Source organism: Gallus gallus (genome assembly GCF_016699485.2).
Source record: "Gallus gallus isolate bGalGal1 chromosome 37 unlocalized genomic scaffold, bGalGal1.mat.broiler.GRCg7b 37_unloc1, whole genome shotgun sequence".
NCBI lineage: Eukaryota > Metazoa > Chordata > Aves > Galliformes > Phasianidae > Gallus > Gallus gallus.
The window spans coordinates 58,255-77,799 of record NW_024095967.1 but is presented as its reverse complement, the minus strand read 5'-3'; the positions used below and the strand labels follow the sequence as shown (position 1 = coordinate 77,799).

The following is a 19,545-nucleotide window of genomic DNA, read 5'->3' as shown; positions in this document are numbered from 1 at the left end:
ACATGGAGAGCAAAGAAGAGAAGAGAGAGGAAACAGAGAGGTGCCAGCAATGCCACCCGGGGTGGGCAGCAGGCTGCTGGTGCCAGCGTCATCATGGGCGGCGGCCAGCACTGGCCACGCTGTCACCGCGTCGCCGTGGCGACGTTTGTGACACGGCCACCCGGGAGGGGTATGAAGGCGGTGCACGCTGGTGGGTCCTGCATCCTGAAGGAGCATCTGGTAGAGAGCAGACGCACCTGAAGGGATGAGCTCCGGCATGGCTGGCGCCAACAAGGAGCAACCCGCTGGCACGAGGCGGAACAGGATGAGCTTCTGCGAGGATGGCCCCGCAGCGAGGCGTGCCTCCATACCCACCTGCACCGACACCGAAGGTACACGGCTCCAGAGCCACCACAGGAGCGCTGCTGCAGCCAATCCTGGCACACAGACGACACTTTCCATCTGCCACCTCACTCCCGCCTGGCAGCGGGAGGGCTGCCGGGAAGCGGCAGGTGCAGAGTGTGACCTGCTTTTCCTTTGCCCTCCAGAGCGAGTTGCCGTCTGGGATGCGGTGGCCGCCTACGTACAAGAGCACCTCCTGGTGCAGAAGGTGGGTTGGCTGCCGGGTTCCTCCTCTCCCTGTCCGCCTCAGCCAAGACCTCCTCCCACTCTTCCCCTCCACAGAAAGCAGGAAACTCACCCCACGTGTCTCTACTGGGCATGCCATGGGCATCCTGCAAAACCCGCAGGATCACTTGTGCTGGGCGCTGTCCTGTCTCAGGGCTGATCCCGCTCGCGGGAAGCCTCTGGATCCCATCAGGCTGCTTCTGCCCTGACTGCTGTGCTGCATTTGGGAGGGCGAGGGGAAGGAGAGGACTGTGCAGCCCCTTCCCAAAGCCATTCCCGATGCCCTGGCTCGTGCCTCTGAACAGCGGGAGAGGGCTCCTGAGCTCCGTCCCTGCCTTGGACCGCTACATGGGCTCTTCCTCCAGCCAGCCGGCCCATAACCCTGCCGCCCTTCCTTTCTCTACCACTTGTAGGGGGTCTGGATTCCCACCTTCGGATCCTTTGACACCATCTCCAGAGACATCAGGACTGAGGACGGGACCGTGACTCTGCGGTGGCCTGTCTTTCACTTGTCTGGAAACCTCATAGCCGTGCACCACCTCAAGCCCCGCAGGGAGTCCCTGCCAGGTAGGAGGGAGGATTAAAGCTTTGCTGGCTTCACGCACTGGGCCAACAGGGCCACCGCCTCCATTCTCCAAAGCAAACCTCCCCCTCGGAGGAGCCCAGCCAAACATGGGGCCGTTCTGGCTGATGGCCACAAGAAGCAGTTCCAGGGAAGCACTGCGGAAAACCAACCGTATCATCAACTCCGTCCCTCCCATTTTTCAGCCCATAGGAAGCTGGAGCCGCTCAAGAGCAGCGAGGTGGCCGCAGCTGCCTCTGTGACCTGGCAGACAGCGCAGGCTTGCATCCAAAGCACCGTGTCCCTGCTCTCTGGCTGCCTGAAGAATGGGGAGAACGTTGCCGTTGTCTTCAAGGACATTGGAGTACTCCACATCGATGGAATGACCTTCCACATGAAATTCTATTACGACTTCCTTGAGAAGCTGTCAGGGAAAGAGAAGTTCAGGAAAGCTCTTCTCAAGGTGAGCTGTAGCTTTCTACCACCAGCACCTGGCCAGCTGCTCGCGCCGTGCAAGTGCTGCGGTGCCATCAGCCCTCCCTGCCTTGGGCTCCTTGTGCGCCCAGTGCCTCAGCCGTCACAAGGACGTCCCACATCCTCCCTGTTCCTCCCCTGCAGGCCCCCTGGCTGCTGGACATGGTGGTGTCCCGAGCGGCACCGGTGGCCTCCCTGGCACTCTCTGGCTGCCTCGTCGTCTTTCCCAAGTGAGTATGTTGGGGGCTATAGCTGCTGCTTGCTGCAGCTGCTCAGCTCTCATGCCGTAGCATTTGTTCCTTGTGACCATGGGTGTCCCTGCCCTGCCCACGAGGATATGGCATAGAATCATCGCATCATTTGAGCTGGAAGGAACCCGGAAAGGGCACCTAGTCCCACTCCCCTGCAGGGAACAGGGACACCTACCGCCACATCAGGTTGCTCTCAGCCTGGCCCTGCTGAAGCCTTTAGAAAGCAGTGGCCATCATGCAGCATGAAAATGGGCCTGTCAGCAGGCAATCAGAGAGAGCAACAAGGATTGGTGGAGCGCTGCGTCCCACCGCTCACTGTCGTCTCCTCGCGTACAGGTTTCAAATGGAGTTTGTACCCAAACCACCACCTGGGATATCCCGCAGGTCCTCAGGAGGCATCCCTGCGGAGGGGAAACCAAAGGAAGAGGAGGCTTTGCCACCTCTCGCACAGGGCAAGAAAGGTAAAGCAGCATCCAGCGCCTTTCCAGGGCACAAGCCACCAACTTGAGATGGGAAATCCCTTGCTGAACATCAGCCAAGGGCTCTGACTTACGTCAAAGCTTCACGCCAGCTCAGCACGGCCTCTTCCCACGAGGAATTGTTGGCCTCTCCAAAACCAAGGTGCTGGCTGTGACGTGCCCCCATCCCTGGCTATGGCAGGAGCACCTCGGCACCTTAGGCCCCGCCCTCCCCCAACAAAAGGATATGGTCCCCAAAAGTCACCCTGTCAGCTCATCGTCACCACCCAGCTCCGCTTTCCCAAAGCCACCGTCACTAATGCACTCCCAAAAGAGAGTCCCAAGATGGCAGAGAGGAGAAGTGGGGCCAGAGATGGTTTCAGGGAGGGTCCGCGGGCGGCACAGATGTCAGCAGTGGGGGGAGCAGAGCGGCCCTCACGCATGTTCTGGGAACAGGCCTGAGCGCCCCTGGTGAGTGAGCCAAAGGGTTGACGGTAAGTCTCCTCTGCCTTCCCAATCCCAGTGAGATTTGCTGGCAAGCCAACCTTCATCAAACGCTTGAGCTCGGACAGTCTAGATGGAGGAAAACTCCGAAGGATAAGGAGCTTACTGCGCAAGGAGAGCTCTACGTCCAGGTGAGGCTGGAGGCTCTGGCTTGGCATGTGCATGGGGGTGATTGACTGAGCCAACGAGAGCCCATTCCCTAGCCCCAAAGGGTCCCTGTTTCTGGCTGCCCAACAGTGCTGGGATGGGGATGCCAGGAGGCCCCCAGCTCACAGGGCTGGCCCCTCTCTGGATCCCACGGGGGAGAGCCACGGGGCAGCCGCTGAGCTGTCTGTGGGGAAGGCTGCGTTGCAGCCAAGGGTCCTGGCTCCGGCTTGCAGGACGCGGCCCCAAAGCCATCACCCACTCAGGCGGACCCCTCCTGCTCTGTCCTTTCAGTCTGCTGCCAGCCATCCCTGGAGTGCCTGAAGACCAAAAGCAGCCGCTGACCTGCCAGCTGCAGGGCCAGGCAGAAACCGACAGCCAAGAAGACCTGGGCCGAGCCCCGGGAACCAAACACGTGAGCTTCCGTGAGGAAGAACGGGAAGCGGAAAAAGCCCATCGTGTGGCTGCGGTGCTGAAGTTGCCCAAAGCCAACGAATCTTTCAGCAATGATTCCAGACCTTCCTCAAGGGCTCAGTCCAGCCCGTCGCAGGCATCGCAAGGCACTCCATCCCGGCTTCCACTTCTGGCATGCGACTCAGTCAGACTTCTCAGGCGCAGGGCTAAGAAGAGCAGGCAGAAAGAACCTGAGGAGATGGAAGCATCAACATCTCAGGCTGAGGCCAGCCAGCCGCAGGAGTCCTCTGCTGACAGAGCTGGATTTCTGCCACCGATAAACGAAGAAACACAGTCTCCTCAGCGTCAGCCTCCAAACAGCAAAGCCCCATCGCGCAGGAAGGGCACACACTACCCACGCTGATGCGGGCATGGGGCGCCCATGAGCTCCAAGAGCTCCACTCGAGCTGGCTGCAAAACAGATGCTTGAATCCCATCTGCATCATATCTAATCCTAGACTAGGCTGCCGAGTGCCCAATCCAACCTGGCCTTCAACACTGCCACGGACGCGGCGTCCACAAGCTCTCTGGGCATCCACTTCCAGCATCTCACCACCGTCTCTGGAAAGACCTTCTCCCTGACATCCAATCTTCATTGTCCCTCCCTCTGTCAATAAAGCCTTACCATGGGCCTATCCCATACAAATCTCCACAATGCCTGTGGCAGTGTCATTGCGTCTTTGGACGCCAGCTCTGGTGCTGGCGGAGGGAGAAAGAATTGTGAGAGGGCATCAGAACATCTCACGATGCTTTCCTTGATGCCAAAGGAAATCCAGCGTCTCGCTTGGCTCGGCTGTCTGAGCTTTTCTGCTGAAGGGGAAGACCAAAAATGAAGTCAGCTTCAAATTGGTGTGGCAGCTCAGAGCTCTCAGAGGATACCAGAAATCGTTGGAGGCCCTTTCCAAGTGGAATACTGTGTCCTATAAAGAATCACAGAATCATTGAATCGTAGAAATGCGTAGAATCGTAGAATAACCACAGTGACCATCAAGTTTCACTTCCCACCCCCCGCCCCGCTATGTGCAGTATTGCCAGCCACTAGACCAAAATGCCCCGTGCCACATCCAGCCTGGCCTTGAATGCCTCCAGGGATGCGGCATCCACAACCTCCTTGGGCAACCTGTTCCAGTGCCTCACCAGCCTCTTGGGGAAAAACTTCATTCTCAGATCCAACTTAAACCTCCCCTGTCTCACCTGAAGACCACTCCTGCATCTCCTATTACAACCCACCCTCGGAAACAGCCATTCCCCCTCCTGCTTTGGCGCTCCCTTTAAGTACTGGAAGGCCACCAGGAGGTCTCCATGGAGCCTTCTCTTCGCCAAGCTAAACCATCCCAGTTCCCTCCACCTTTCCTCATACGAGAGGTGCTCCAGCCCTCTGACCATCTTAGTGGCCCTCCTCTGGACCCACTCCAAAAACTTCCCTTCTTGAGGAGAAGAGAGAATAAAGGTAAGGCAGACGCTGAGAAGGACAAGAGCAAAAGCAGAGAAGAACAGGCACAGGTAAGAAAGAAGAGCAGAAGAGGAGGAGAAGAAAAAATGAGGATGAAGGTAAGAAAAACAAGCGGGCAGGGAGAAGAGCTGAAGAAGGGATGAGTGGGTGCAGGTAAGACAGAACAGCAGAAGTGGAGAGAAGCTGAAGAGGAGAAGTATGAATAGTAGAGCAAAAGTAGAGGAGGTGGAAAGAGAGGAAAGAGGCAAGAGAGAAGAGAGGAAGAGCAGAGAAAGAACAGAGCAGTAGAGAAGAGCGGACAGTGCTGTGAAAAAAAGAACAGTGCCAGAGAGCAGGTGAAGAAGAACGAAGAGCAGAAGAGGAGTGTAGATGAAGAAGAGGTGTGAGCGCACAAGGAAGAAAGATCAGAAGAGAAGAGGAGTGCAGTAAGAAGAAGGAGGAGAGAAGATACGGGAAAAAGAACAGCAGAAGGGTGCAGATGCAGAAGATGAGAGATGACACAGGGAACAACAAGGAGCAGAAGAGGAGAGCAGTCAGAAGAAAGACAAGTTAGAATATGGGGGACAAAGCAAAGCAGAGAGGAGTGCAGAGGCAGAAGAAAGAGGAGAGAGGATACAGAAAAGAAAGAGCAGTAGAAGAGGAGTGCAGATGCAGAATAAAGAGCATTGAGGAGACAGAACATGAAGAGCAACAGAGGAGTTTAGACGCAGAATGATGAGGAGTGAATAAGGAGGGGAAAAAGGGAGAGAAGAGTATGGGAAAAAAATCTAGTAGAGGAGAGGAAGACAGCAGACAGGAGAAGTTAGAAAAGATAGAAGAGAGAAGGGAGGGAAGGGGCATCAAGGAAAGGTTTCCAAAGGTAAAAAAAAAAAAAAAAAAGAGAGAGATGAAAAAGATGGGAGTTCAACAGAAGAACTGAAGATGTAAGAAGTGGGGAGGCGTGTGCAGAGAGCAGGAGAGCAGAGAGAGAAGGTGAGAGCAAATTCCGTCACTGAGAGAAGAAGAAAAAGGAATGTCAATAATTTTTGTCTCTATTAAAGCTGGGTTCTGTGCAGGACATACAGGTGTTGTTGTTCTTTTTCTTTCGTTCTTTCTTTCTTTCTCTGCATTGCTTGTGTTCCTTTAGGCAATTCAAGAACTAGGAACGTCCAGGAACATTTGCACAACTTTGTCATGTCTCCTTAATCTCAGCTGCTTTAAAATACCCAACCGATGTCAAGTGGGGGTCACCTCCTCCAGGGCACCCTGCAATCCAGCTGTGTGCGTCTCACTTGGAAAAACTCACCTTCAGGAAGGAGCAGAGAGATTTTCCACGCTCGGCCAAGAATCCTCTTCTGCCACCCAGCACATCCATTGCTGAGCAGGACACCATCACTCCCATCAGCGTGTTGCCCTCTGTTCCCACGCCCTCAAGAGCAAAACTGCCACGCACAGCTGACCACAAAGCCTTTGCAGCAACCACTGGCAGACACAGAGCTTGCACACATCCACCGCCAGGGACGTGCTGGGAGCTGATGTCTCTGGGCCCAGGGCACGGCAGCATTGGCTTCAGTGCTTTCATGCCTCCTGACAGCAAACCTCTGCTGCCAAAGCACCCTTTGCCCAAGGAAACCGTGCCATCAAGCACAACGCTTTCTCCCCCGAGTCTCTCCAGCCGGCAGTGAAAAAGACAGACACAGCTTTCAGGAAGCCAAGAAACACAAGCGCACTCCATCTAGCAAATAACCCCAGCACTGCTTACCCCTTCCTGAGGAACAGGGCACACGAAAGCCCACCCAGGAGCAGACCTCAAGCAGAGCTCCTTCCCTGCGGGCAGCCAGCCCTTCCGTGAGCTCAGGGCCGGGTGGAACCAGGCTGCACCCCTCGCTCATGCAAGAGAATCGCCTCCAGCTGCTCCCCACAGCACAGCAAGGCGGAAGGAAGATTCCAGCCTGGGAAGGAAAAAAGACAACTCCGCCGCTCTGCAGCTTCACGGCTTCTCCTCGCTGCCTTCTGCTGCTCCCGGCAGCGCCTCGCCGCCATTCTTTGCTCCTTGGAGCCCCTTCCCGCCGCTGCCGCTGCTTTCCGGGAGTCCGCTGCGCTCCCAGCTCGGCGCCGGCCCCTGCCGGCCTCTGATTGGTCATCGGCATTTCCATCCCGCCCCCGGTGGCCTCTGAGTGGTCAGCGGCAGGTCCATCCCGTTCCGTCCGGCATCTCATTGGTCAGCGGCAGCTCCGTCCCGCCCCCGGTGGCATCTCCCCGGATGCGGGCAGCACCGAGACGGAAGCGCGGCAGGACGGGAGCGGTGCTGAGGACAGCGGCGCCGGAGGTGTGCGGGAGAACGGCTCCATGCCGGGGAGAGGAACCGAGCGCGGCCCGAATCCCCCCGCCGTCCCCTCCGCTCCCCTCCGCACCCCTCCCCTCCGCTCGGCCGTGGGATGCGGGGATTTGGGACGGCTGAAGGACTCGGGGCCCCCACCGCCGCAGCGCTGCTGCCCGCATCCGGGCCGGGCCCCCCCGAGCCTCCAGCGCTGCTCCCGGTGCCCCCCGGGGCTGAGGTGGTCTGTGGGTGTAGGGGCAGTGGGGGAGATGTGGTGGGGATGTGGGAGCTGAGGGGGCTGTAGGGTAATGTGGGGCCGTGGGGGGCTGTAGGGGTGGCTCTTGGGGGCTGTGGGGGGTTACAGGAGGTTTTGGTTCAGCATCTCCTGATGTGTCACACACATTTCCAGAGGTCGCTCACTGAAAGTGCTGAATTAAGATGGTGATTTTTGCTGGACAGAGCAGAGCGCTTGTCTAATGAAACCTCTGAAGTGCCAGGTTTGTTCTACAGGCCCCGATGATGACCCAGGCATAAAAGAGCCCAGAGCTCGTCGCTGGGGAGAGGCTGCGTATGGCGTTGTGAAGGGAGGGGTGGAGGAGGGCTTTGAGCAGCGCTGTGCAGGAATGAATGGCTGGTAAGAAAAGAGGTGTGTGTGCTGAGAGCAAGGGCTGTACGGCTCATCTCTGTGTTGTCACAGGAAATGCCCGGCAGAGCTCCTTGCTCTCTGTTCTTTCTTGCAAGGCTGCGGCGCTTCAAAGTGCGCTGTGGGTGGGGAGTGCGATGACAGCCCAAGGGTGGCAGCAGGAGATGCAGCACAGCCCTCTCCAGCAGCAGGGTGCATTAATTGGTCTTGCTAATTCTTGACGGAGAAGGTGTGTTTAGCTGCCAAAGTCGGTGGCTCGATAGCATGTTCTGAAGCATGTTCTGAATGGTTTGGGGCCCTTCCCCTATTACTCACGTCCTAAGGCAGTGAAGGACTTCCCTCTCTCCGTAGGAACGGTTCCTGTGCAAGGGCATGGCCGTCTGCCTGTAACAGATACTGAAGGGGATGGTTGTGTGACTGCCGTGATGGAGTTGGCTTTTGAATGTCAATTGCACCCCGTTAACGTGCAGCTCTTTCTGACCCAGGCAGGAGCCGGGCAGCGGTACTGCAGCTCGTCTGGCAGCTTTGCAGCTCAGTTGGGAAGTAGAAGATGTGGCTGTGAAAGAAGAAGTCAGTTGCTGGGACGTCCCCCTGTTCTTCCCCTAGCTGTCCCCTTGCCTCAGCCTGGATTCCCCTTGCATTCCATGTAGGATTCCCTTCCATCCTCCTGGTTGTCCCTTGCTTTCCCCAAGGTTGCTCTTTCCTTTCCCATGACAGCCCACCCATCATTCCCTCAAAGCCCCAATATCCACCCCAGTGTTTCCCCAGTAAGACCCCTAGAGACGCCCTGTAGCCCCCCACAGAGCCCCATACACCCTCTAGGACCTCCTCAGACCCGGTACGCCTCTCCCGTAGATGGCCCATACGCACACGGAGCCCCACAGTCCCCAGCATCACCCCATGTCCCCCTCTGGGCTACCACAGAACCCCCGTATTTCCTCTATTTCCTCCCTCAGACCTCCTTTCCCACCTCCAAGACCCCAACCCCGGGATCTCATCGATTCCCACGGTCCCCTGACAGCAGCACCCCTGTCACCATCCCAGGAACCCCATAGCCCACCTGAGGGCCCTCCTCAACCCCATCCCCATCAAGCTCTTGTACAGCCATAGGGTGCTGGGGCAGGGGTGGCTGCTGCAGGAGAGGAATGCGGGGCTGGAGCAGGTGCAGGGCACAGCTGTGGGTGAAAGGGATGTGAGGGGCACTGTGGGTCCAGGAACGTAGGGGTTGTGGGGGCACGTGGGGAGCGGTTTGGGGTGAGAATGGAGGATGTGCGGTGGTGTTGGAGTGCACTGGTTGATTTCTTCCTGGGAGGGGATTGGGGTTCCCTTTGGCCCAAAGGTGGAGCCCTGATCCATAACCCCACGTGAGCCCAGAACCCCATATAACTCTGCATGAGCCCAAGGCTCCACATGACCCATAACCGTGTGAGCACCGTAAGCCCATATGAGGCTGAGGGCAGTGGTGGGTCTGTTACTGGCTAGGTCAGGAAGTACTCTAGGGTGGCTCTGGGGCCGCTGTAGAAGAGCACTCTACATCTGCCCCTGACCCTCATATTGGGGGGTAAGATGGGGGTGCAGGGGTTAGTGGAGGGCTAAGGAAGAGATTCCATGAGTATGAACCATAGCAGCCCCAGAGCCATCCTAGAGCAGCGCCATCACTGCCCACAGCCCATGGCCAGCAGCAGTTCCACCACGAGCTGTGTGTTGGGTCAAGGCAGCTCCTAGTTGTGGCTCTGCCCCATAGCTGCCCCTAAGTGCCTCTGTAGCCCTCCAATAGGTGTCCTTTAACTGCCCCACCACCTTGTACGGCTTCCCCACGTCCAAGCACATCCCCCCAGGTGCGTATGGGGTGTGCAAGAAACGCTCTCATCCCTGATGTTCCATCAGGCACAGCTCTTCGTGCAGCAGCAAAGCTCCTTCCTGATTGCTGTGGCGTTACTTCACTCTCCTCAGTGAGTTCCTTCTGCTCCCGTTGGGTTGGTTGGGTTGACGTGGGGGCAGGGATCCCAGAGTTCTGGGGCCACATGGCATCGGGTCGCAGCGTGTTGGGGGCAGGAAGGGTCAGGGAGTCACAGGGTCTTGTGGGGGTGTGGTTCACCCAGGGCTGTGGGTCACGTACAGCCATGGGGTGATGCACATACAGGGTGATGAGATCATCTTGGCTTTGGTCAGAAATCCTCTCCGGCTTTCTTCTGAACTTGTGCGGTGCTTGGAGAGCTCATTGTTACCGTGGCAAGGGGCTTTGAAAAGGCTTCCCGGCTAAAGCTCCGTCTTCCTCATCTGCCCTACGGAGGAGAACGAGAAGGCGTTCAATGCTTTGCACAGGGGCTGCGTCTCCTGTCCTCCAGCGCTGCCCGGCTCATTTGCGGCTGCCTCCATTGGGAACAGACTGCTCTGCCCGGGTGCGGGGGGAGGGCCAGAGAGCGAGGCTGGGCGCTCGGAGCCTTTCCTGATCTAACGAGCTCCCTCTTCAGCACTTCTGTTTCTCAGCAGGTAACCGCAATCGTAACAGCCATAGAGCTGGAGGGGGCCTTTAAAGGCCATCTCGTCCAACAGCCCCGCAACAAAGAGGGACACCGCAGCTCCAGCAGGCTGTCCAGGGCCTGGTCCAGCCTGGCCCTCTAAGGCTCCCCGTGCTCCAACCCCGCATTTCCTGCCGAGCCCTGCCGTAAGGAACTCCTGGCACCCACGGAAAAGCCTCCGAGTCACCCCCCGACAGCAAAACCCCACGGCCTCACGTATCCCAGTAGCCAAGAGCACTCTCGGCACCATCCCGCGCAACACCAGGCTCCGCACACCAACACCCGCAGTCAGACCCGACGCTGACATCCTTGTCCCGACGCCTCTTCGGCTCCGGCAGCTCAGGGCTGTCACCGCTGCCCTGGGCACTTTGGCCCACGCCCACCGCCCCGCAGCCAACAACCCTTTCCCGATCCCCACCCGGACCCTCTCCTTCGCTTCACGACCGCAACGGCAGCGCGAACGGATCGCAAACCGCGCCGCAGCCGCCAAAGCACTCCGCGACCTCTGCGGTACGGACCGCCTTTCCCCACACACACAGCGACACCGCCAAACGACGCGCAGCTCACACACACACAGGGAATGCCGCAGCGCAGCGCAGCGCAGCGCCATGGCGGGGCCACAACGGCAGCCGCGGCCTCACGGCCCCGTCCAGCACAGCTCAGCACAGCAAGGAACAGCAAAGAACAGAACAGAACGGCCCGGCCCGGCCCGGCCCGGCCGCCCCGCAGCGGCCCCAGCACCAGGCCGCGCCTCGAGGCACAGCGCCGTCCCGCCCGACCCCTCGCGGACCCCCGCGCGCCCCGGCCCGAACCCGCAGCGCCCGCAGCGCCCGCAGCGCCCGGCAACGCCAACGGCAACGGCGACGCCGACGCGGACGGAGCCCAACGGACGCTCACGGCTCTCCGCCTCACCGCGCTCACCGCACGCCGCTCTCCGCCTCACCGCAGCCCGGCGCCGCCCGGATGCAGGCCCTCAGCCGGAAGCGGCCCCGGCCCGGCCCCACGCATGCGCGCTCCTCCCGAGCGGCGCTCGCACCGCTTCCCGCTGTGCTCGGCGCCCCCCGGGCCGGAGCGAGGCTGCGCGGCGGCCATTGGCTGCGGGCGGCTCCTCCCCGCGCCTCGGGCAGCTCGGGCAGCTCGGGGCCGTGCGGGGACGGCCGTGCGGGGACGGCGAGCCCCGGGCCCCGCGCCGCCCGTGTGCGGGCCGTGCGATCGCCGCTAACGGCCGGCCCCGCTCGGTGCGTTGCAGCCGGGAGCGCCTGGCACCGCGCTGACCGTCCGCCCGTGGAGCCGGCAGCGGAGGACGAGCGGCGGCACGACGAGGACCGGCACGACGACGACGACGACGACGACGACGACGAGGACGAGCGGAGCCTGCGGACGGCCCTCAAGAAGCTGCGGCTGGACGCGGCGCGGTGAGTGGCGCGGAGCGGTGCGCGGCTGTCGGTACGCGCTCGCGTCCCCTTCTTGGGAGCCTTTCCTCGTTTCCCCTTCTTGGGAGCCTTTAACGGCGTTGGGCGGAAAGGCGCCCTGCTCTGAGCAGCGCTTCCGAAGGGCCGTCCCTTCAGTGCCGGTGCCGGTGCCGGGCAGACGCGGCAGCGCAGCGCAGCGCAGCGCTTCGGCGCTCCTTTCGTGCCGTCTCCCGGCCAACCTCCGCAGCGGCAGCACGAAGCCGCGGGGCGATCTGCCCAAAGCGGCGGCTCCGCGCACTGCTGCGGTGCGGTCACCCCGCGGGGCACCGAGCGGCTCCTTCCCGCGCTGCCCTGCCGTGCCTGCAGGCCCCGAGCGTTGCTGTTCTCCGCCTCAGGGGCTCCCGAGCTCATGCAGCCTGCCGTGCTGCTACGGGGCACTCCCGGGCGCAGTGGCGAGCTTTGGCACCGCTCGTTCGTGCTGCCTCAGGAACGGATCCTGCTGCTCAGCAACACCTCTTTGGCGAAAAAATACCCGCTGAGAGAGGAGCGAGGAATCACGCTTACGAAACACTTGGCTTTTATTGGGTCGCCCACCACAGGCTGGGTGCAGCTCCGCCTCAGTCCCGCTGACGTTCCTTTCACGTGTCCTTGGCTTGCAAACAGGCGGCACGAGGACGAGGAGGAGCAGCAGCAGCAGCAGCAGGACGACGACGAGGACGAGGACGACGACGACGAGGACGAGGAGGAGCGCAGCCTGCGGACGGCCCTCCAGGAGCTGCGGGTGGACGCGGCGCGGTGAGTGGCGCGGAGCGGTGCGCGGCTGTCGGTACCGCGCTCAGCAGAGACGGAGCGCTCTGACAGATCTCTGGCGGGTCCCGTTTCTCACCGCTGAGTGCAGAGGAGCTCAGGGCTGCACACGCAATTGTCGCAGCCCATCACCTGAAGCTGCGGGGCCGAATCGGGATGCTGACGCCGTGCGCTGAGGCACCGCTGTAACGCGGCCCTCTCTCCTTTACCTCCTCCTCCCCCCTTCATTGCTGCTGTGAACTACCTGGATATTCAGTGCGATGCTGCCAGTAGCTCTGATAGCCAGCTTCTGCACTGCAGCTCGGTTTGGAGTGGCAGTGGCCAAGACAAAGCACCTCCAGTAAAGCCCAGTCCCTTAAACACGGAAGAACTGCGGGGAAGTACCTTTACAGCAGCAGTGTTTGCGTGCCTCTCTCTTCTGGGAGAGCCCCGCTTCCTTAAGGCTCTTCCGCTGCTCCTGTCAGGGACTGCACACCAACAGCCGTCTCAGTCTTGGAAGCAAAAAGAAAAGAGCAACACCCACGTTAGGTGCCATGAGCCACGCCACAGAGCTGCGTGAGCAACGGCACAGGTCCCGTATTTACCTACCTGTTCACCTGTTCTGACCCTGCAGGTGTGAGAGGACTGCAGGAGGACCGGCCGGTCTCTCACGGCACGGACGTTCCAGGTCTCCTGTCCTGTATCCTCCCACGTTTACGCACTGCGGCACAAAACACAAAACCCGGTCACACACACCAAAGACTCACGTCCGTTCCAGTGTTTGTGCTACAGCAGAACACGGCACAGAGGACAGACACAGTCCTCACTTTGAGGCCAGCCATGGCAGAAGAGCCACAGCTGAACCTCTGCTGAACCACCGCTGCGGGGCCTGTGGGGAAGTCACGGGAGAACTGCCTCGCTCTGCCCTCATCGTCTCACTCTGACTCACACAACAGCCAAACCTCACTTTTCCTTTCCTTATCCACGCTTCACAGATCCATCTGTGAAACAGCCCTGTGCAGCCCTCCCGCATCCCGTTCTGTGGAGGCTCACGCTTATGTCAGTGACGTGACTGTGGAAGACCTGGCAGGGTACCTGGAACACCATCTGCATATACCAAAGAAAATGTCTGCCATGGCAGAAATGATGTATTCATAACCAAACATCAAAAACAGTCACAGTTCTAAGCGCTATCAGAAATTTAAATGGCTCGTTTGTGCCATATTTGTAATGTTCTGCTTCATCAAATGTTTTATTACACGGTACAGTTTAGTTTTGTAATTAAGAGAAAAACTGTACATCGTTGCATAGACTCCTGTGGCTGAAATGATGTATACTTAACTGAAAGCCATACTCAGTCACATAGTAATACAGTTTATTTTTGTAACTCGAATAAAAACTGTATATCGTCTCATAGATTGGCAGAATGGTTTGTTTCGGAAGGGGCCTCTGAGATCACCTCGTTCCAACCCCCTGCTGCAGGTAGGGACACCTCCCTCGAGACCAGGCTGCTCACAGCCCCATCCAGCCTGGCCTTGAAGGCCTCCAGGGAGGGGACAGTCACAAACTCGCTGGGGAACCTGTCCAGGAATCTCTTCCCAGTCGCTGCTCTCAACCTACACTCTCCCACTTCAAAGCCGTTTCCCCTCGTCCAGTCGCTACCTGCCCTTGTAACAAGTTCCCCCCAGCTCTCCTGTAGGTGGGCTGTGAGCTGCCAGGGGGCCCTGAGGGGCACACAGCCATCCCAACATGAGGCCCCGTGGAGCCCCACAGCGAGCAGGGATGTCCCCGTCTGCTCTGCGCACAAAGGACCCGCAGGCGCCCGATGCAGCAGGGCCACCGCGCCGATCCCACCCGCCCATGTTCCTGGGGCTGCCACGGGGATGATCTCATTCTTGTGCTGCTGACAGCCCCAGGAGCCCTCCTTGGGGCACCCCAGGAGCCCTCAGCCCCTGCCACCCCGCTCCAAGGTCCTGCTGCTGGAAGGGATTGGGGGGCCGCAGGGAGATACGGGAGCCCCTCGGTGGGCTCTGCTCCCAGCATCCTCCTCCCCTCCGAGGGACAATCTTACAGATGAAACCTGGCTTTACAAGGAAAAAAGAGTCATTGGTCAGCTATTAAATAATTAATGAATAATTCCCCCAGAACTTTGAAGTGTGAAGTGGCGCAACGTGGGGCTCCAGCAGGGAAAAGGGGGACAAAATGCCCCACAGAACTCTCCTTACTGCCAACACTCCCCGGAGCACAGCAAGTGCCTGAAATCCTGCCCAAAGCAAAGCCTTTCTCCTGCTCAAGACTTGCCCAGAAAAGCCAGAGCGCAGCCCCAAGAGAAGGACATACCTGAGTTATTGTGGGGGCTTCCTCCAGGCAAGCTGCAGCACCCACTGCAAGCAACGGGCAGCATCACCTCAGCCTGCTCGTCCTCCTCCTTGGGTCTGTGCTGCTCCATGGCTTCAGGAGCCCACGGTGCGTGGCGGCATCTCACCGGGCTCTGCACACCGGGGACACAGTGACAGAGATGCGGAGGAAGGCACAGCTGACGGGGAACTCCTGCGTCCTCCTGGAGCAGGGTGCAGCTGGGATGTTGAGCTCTGAGGCTGCTCCTCACGTAGCCGCCTTGGCAAGTAGCATCTCCTGCCCCGTAGTCCATGTCTTCCCAAATCTGCGAGCTGGGATGCTCCGCTCGGGGGACTTCAAAGCCCAGCACAGAGCGTTGGCTGTGCCATCACGACGTTCGCCCCAGCATCCATCACCCTTGCGGCGGAGACATCAAACGCATCTCCAAATAGCTCCCCAGGCGCAGGCACCATGCCAGCTCAGCTGCTCTCCTCTCCCGGCCCACCCTGGGATGGCAGGCAGGCAGGCACACACCGCAGCCCCACGGAGGAGCCCTCACTGCAGCGGCCACAGCCATGGGGCAGCCCCACATCCACGGGGCACACTGCTAAGCGGGGCTGCAGTCCTCACACTGCTCCGTGCCGTTACCCGGTCCCCACGGACAGCAGGTGACCCGGCATATGCTGGCAGCACGCTGTCCCCAGCAGGGGATGTGGGCTGACGTGGTGGCAGGGAACAGCACTGAGCACGGTGGGGATTTCTGCCTCCACCAGGAGACACTGCGCTCTGTCACGGGAGAACTGCCTCGCTCTGCCCTCATCCTTCCACTCTGACTCACACAACAGCCAAACCTCAGCTTGTTTCTCCTTATCCACGCTTAACAGACCCCTCTGTGAAACAGCCTCGTGGACTTCTCCCACATCCTATTCTGAGGAGGCTCCCACCTATGTCGATGATGTGACTGTTGAAGACCTCACAGGATACCTGGAACACCACTTGTATATTCCAAAGAAAACGTCTGCCATGGCAGCCTCACAGTAAGGAACTTCTTTGCTCCTTGGAGCCCCTTCCCGCCGCTGCCGCTGCTTTCGGGGTTTCCGCTGCGCTCACAGCACGGCGCCGGCCCCTGCCGGCCTCTGATTGGTCAGCGGCATTTCCATCCCGCCCCCGGCGGCCTCTGAGTGGTCAGCGGCAGGTCCATCCCGTTCCCTCCGGCATCTCATTGGTCAGCGGCAGCTCCGTCTCGACCTCGCTGGCCCCTCAATGGTCAGCGGCAGCTCCGTCCCGCCCCCGGTGGCATCTCCCCGGATGCGGGCAGCACCGAGACGGAAGCGCGGCAGGACGGGAGCGGTGCTGAGGACAGCGGCGCCGGAGGTGTGCGGGAGAACGGCTCCATGCCGGGGAGAGGAACCGAGCGCGGCCCGAATCCCCCCTCCGCTCCCCTCCGCTCCCCTCTGCTCCGCTCGGCCGTGGGATGCGGGGATTTGGGACGGCTGAAGGACTCGGGGCCCCCACCGCCGCAGCGCTGCTGCCCGCATCCGGGCCGGGCCCCCCCGAGCCTCCAGCGCTGCTCCCGGTGCCCCCCGGGGCTGAGGTGGTCTGTGGGTGTAGGGGCAGTGGGGGAGATGTGGTGGGGATGTGGGAGCTGAGGGGGCTGTAGGGTAATGTGGGGCCGTGGGGGGCTGTAGGGGTGGCTCTTGGGGGCTGTGGGGGGTTACAGGAGGTATGGAGCAGTAGGTAGGTGTGAGTGGAAAATAGGGGAATGTGGGGCATTAATTGGTCTTGCTAATTCTTGACGGAGAAGGTGTGTTTAGCTGCCAAAGTCGGTGGTTTGATAGCATGTTCTGAAGCATGTTCTGAATGGTTTGGGGCCCTTCCCCTATTAGTGTTGTCCTAAGGCAGTGACGGACTTCCCTCACTCCGTAGGAACGGTTCCTGTGCAAGGGCATGGCCGTCTGCCTGTAACAGATACTGAAGGGGATGGTTGTGTGACTGCCGTGATGGAGTTGGCTTTTGAATGTCAATTGCACCCCGTTAACGTGCAGCTCTTTCTGACCCAGGCAGGAGCCGGGCAGCGGTACTGCAGCTCGTCTGGCAGCTTTGCAGCTCAGTTGGGAAGTAGAAGATGTGGCTGTGAAAGAAGAAGTCAGTTGCTGGGACGTCCCCCTGTTCTTCCCCTAGCTGTCCCCTTGCCTCAGCCTGGATTCCCCTTGCATTCCTGTAGGATTCCCTTCCATCCTCCTGGTTGTCCCTTGCTTTCCCCAAGGTTGCTCTTTCCTTTCCCATCCCATCATTCTCTCAAAGCCCCAATATCCACCCCAGTGTTTCCCCAGCAAGACCCCTAGAGACGCCCTGTAGCCCCCCACAGAGCACCATACACCCTCTAGGACCTCCTCAGACCCGGTACACCTCCCCCGTTGCTGGCCCATACGCACACGGAGCCCCACAGTCCCCAGCTTCACCCCATGTAACCCACTGGCCTCCTTCAAGACCCCCGTGTTTCCTCTATTTCCTCCTTCTGACCTCCTTTCCCACCTCCAAGACCCCAACCCCGGGATCTCACCGATTCCCACAGCCCCTGACAGGACCCCTGTCACCATCCCAGGAACCCCATAGCCCACCTGAGGGCCCTCCTCAACCCCATCCCCATCATGCTCTTGTACAGCCATAGGGTGCTGGGGCAGGGGTGGCTGCTGCAGGAGCAGAATGCGGGGCTGGAGCAGGTGCAGGGCACAGCTGTGGGTGAAAGGGATGTGAGGGGCACTGTGGGTCCAGGAACGTAGGGGTTGTGGGGGCACGTGGGGAGCGGTTTGGGGTGAGAATGGAGGATGTGCGGTGGTGTTGGAGTGCACTGGTTGATTTCTTCCTGGGAGGGGATTGGGGTTCCCTTTGGCCCAAAGGTGGAGCCCTGATCCATAACCCCACGTGAGCCCAGAACCCCATATAACTCTGCATGAGCCCAAGGCTCCACATGACCCCTAACCGTGTGAGCACCGTAAGCCCATATGAGGCTGAGGGCAGTGATGGGTCTGTTACTGGCTAGGTCAGGAAGTACTCTAGGGTGGCTCTGGGGCCGCTGTAGAAGAGCACTCTACATCTGCCCCTGACCCTCATCTTGGGGGGTAAGATGGGGGTGCAGGGGTTAGTGGAGGGCTAAGGAAGAGATTCCATGAGTATGAACCATAGCAGCCCCAGAGCCATCCTAGAGCAGCGCCATCACTGCCCATGGCCCATGGCCAGCAGCAGTTCCACCACAAGCTGTGTGTTGGGTCAAGGCAGCTCCTAGGTGTGGCTCTGCTTCATAGCTGCCCCAAAGTGCCCCTGTAGCCCTCCCATAGGTGTCCTTTAACTGCCCCACCACCCTGTAAGGCTTCCCCACGTCCTAGCACATCCCCCCACGTGCGTGCAGGGTGTGCAAGAAACGCTCTCATCCCTGATATTCCATCAGGCACAGCTCTTCGTGCAGCAGCAAAGCTCCTTCCTGATTGCTGTGGCGTTACTTCACTCTCCTCAGTGAGTTCCTTCTGCTCCCGTTGGGTTGGTTGAGTTGGGTTTGTTGGGATGAGGTGGGGGCAGGGATCCCAGAGTTCTGGGGCCACATGGCATCGGGTCGCAGCGTGTTGGGGGAAGGAAGGGTCAGGGAGTCACAGGGTCTTGTGGGGGTGTGGTTCACCCAGGGCTGTGGGTCACGTATAGCCATGGGGTCACGCACATACAGGGTGATGAGATCATCTTGGCTTATGGCTCGTGTGGGGTTACGGCTCAGGGCCCCACCTTTGGGCTGCATGGACACCCAGTCCCCTCTCAGGAAGAAATGAAACCCCTCCTACACCTCTGCCCCCTTCCCCCCCTTTTTTTTTTTTTACCTCAAACTGCTCCCCACATCCTCCCATAGCACCCCATACTCCTGCGTCCCTCTTGCAGCCCACATCTTGTCTTCTCCTGAACAGCATTCTGCTCCTGCAGGCTGTGTTGTCATATCCATTCTATATCCCCCACAATCTCCCCCACAGACCCACATAGTTCCTCAAGTACTTTCTCTGACCCAGTACACCTCCCCCACCGCCAACCTGGGAGCTCGCAGAGCCCCACAGTCCCCAGCCGCACCCCATGTCCCCCACGGTTCTTCAAGGATCCCTCCGATTTGAGGGAGGCTCAGACCTCCCTTTATGCCTCAGACCCCTCCTGTGTTCTCCGACTCCCACAGTCCCTGACAGGACCCCCATCACCATCCCAGGACCCCCATAGCCCACTGATGAGGAACCTCGCAGCAATCCACATCTCAGGATGGGGCTCCAGCTGTGCCCCAATGCCTTCATTAAAGACAGGAGAATGAATGAGCGTAACGGGGCACCTTTTCTCCTGACATTACCAACTGCCTGCGTGTTGGCTGTGCCACGAGTGCAGCATTTTGTCCTTGAGCTGTGAGTGCAGGTATGTGTGCATACGGGGGGGTGTGCAAAGATGGTGCTGAGCATCAGAGTGTGCACTGCACGTGGGCGTGTGCATGGCGTCTGCGGGTGAAAGTTTTGCACGTGTGTGCGTGCAGATGGCTGTGTGCAAGGCTGGAGCTGCGCTCGTATGTTTGTGCACGTGGGTGTGCAGAAGGATGGTGTGCACGCATGTGTGTGTGTGCATGAA

The 19,545-nt window shown here is 59.6% G+C and overlaps 2 protein-coding genes and 2 long non-coding RNA genes across 7 annotated transcripts; 2 read left to right on the top strand and 2 right to left on the bottom strand.

Annotated features, from left to right (window-relative positions):
- The first annotated feature begins 201 nt into the window (after positions 1-201).
- Positions 202-3,816, top strand: LOC121108754 (coiled-coil domain-containing protein 81-like). Its single transcript, XM_040656887.2, has 8 exons — positions 202-371; positions 528-589; positions 1,020-1,173; positions 1,375-1,631; positions 1,787-1,872; positions 2,230-2,354; positions 2,875-2,986; positions 3,294-3,816. The coding sequence occupies exons 1-8, from the start codon at positions 245-247 to the stop codon at positions 3,814-3,816; spliced, it is 1,446 nt and encodes a 481-aa protein (XP_040512821.1). The 5' UTR covers positions 202-244.
- Positions 3,817-4,185: 369 nt separating this feature from the next.
- Positions 4,186-7,001, bottom strand: LOC121108744. The gene is made up of 2 exons (XR_006932573.1): positions 6,191-7,001; positions 4,186-4,262 (listed from the first exon to the last, which is right to left on the bottom strand). It is a non-coding gene; the product is annotated as an uncharacterized LOC121108744 (long non-coding RNA).
- Positions 7,002-11,236: 4,235 nt separating this feature from the next.
- On the top strand, positions 11,237-13,983 carry LOC121108736 (nucleolin-like). Of its 4 annotated transcripts, XM_040656863.2 has the most exons (4): positions 11,237-11,784; positions 12,445-12,576; positions 13,202-13,267; positions 13,563-13,983. In XM_040656863.2, exons 1-4 carry the CDS (start codon positions 11,333-11,335, stop codon positions 13,723-13,725), a joined length of 813 nt encoding a protein of 270 aa, XP_040512797.1. In that variant the 5' UTR covers positions 11,237-11,332; the 3' UTR covers positions 13,726-13,983. The 4 variants fall into 4 exon arrangements, with proteins under 4 accessions (XP_040512797.1, XP_040512799.1, XP_040512796.1 ...); XM_040656865.2 differs by lacking the exon at positions 12,445-12,576; XM_040656862.2 differs by having other exon boundaries at positions 13,202-13,983.
- Positions 12,342-16,006, bottom strand: LOC107057257. Its single transcript, XR_003073205.2, has 4 exons — positions 14,908-16,006; positions 13,177-13,288; positions 12,973-13,079; positions 12,342-12,726 (listed from the first exon to the last, which is right to left on the bottom strand). It is a non-coding gene; the product is annotated as an uncharacterized LOC107057257 (long non-coding RNA).
- Positions 16,007-19,545: the final 3,539 nt, after the last annotated feature.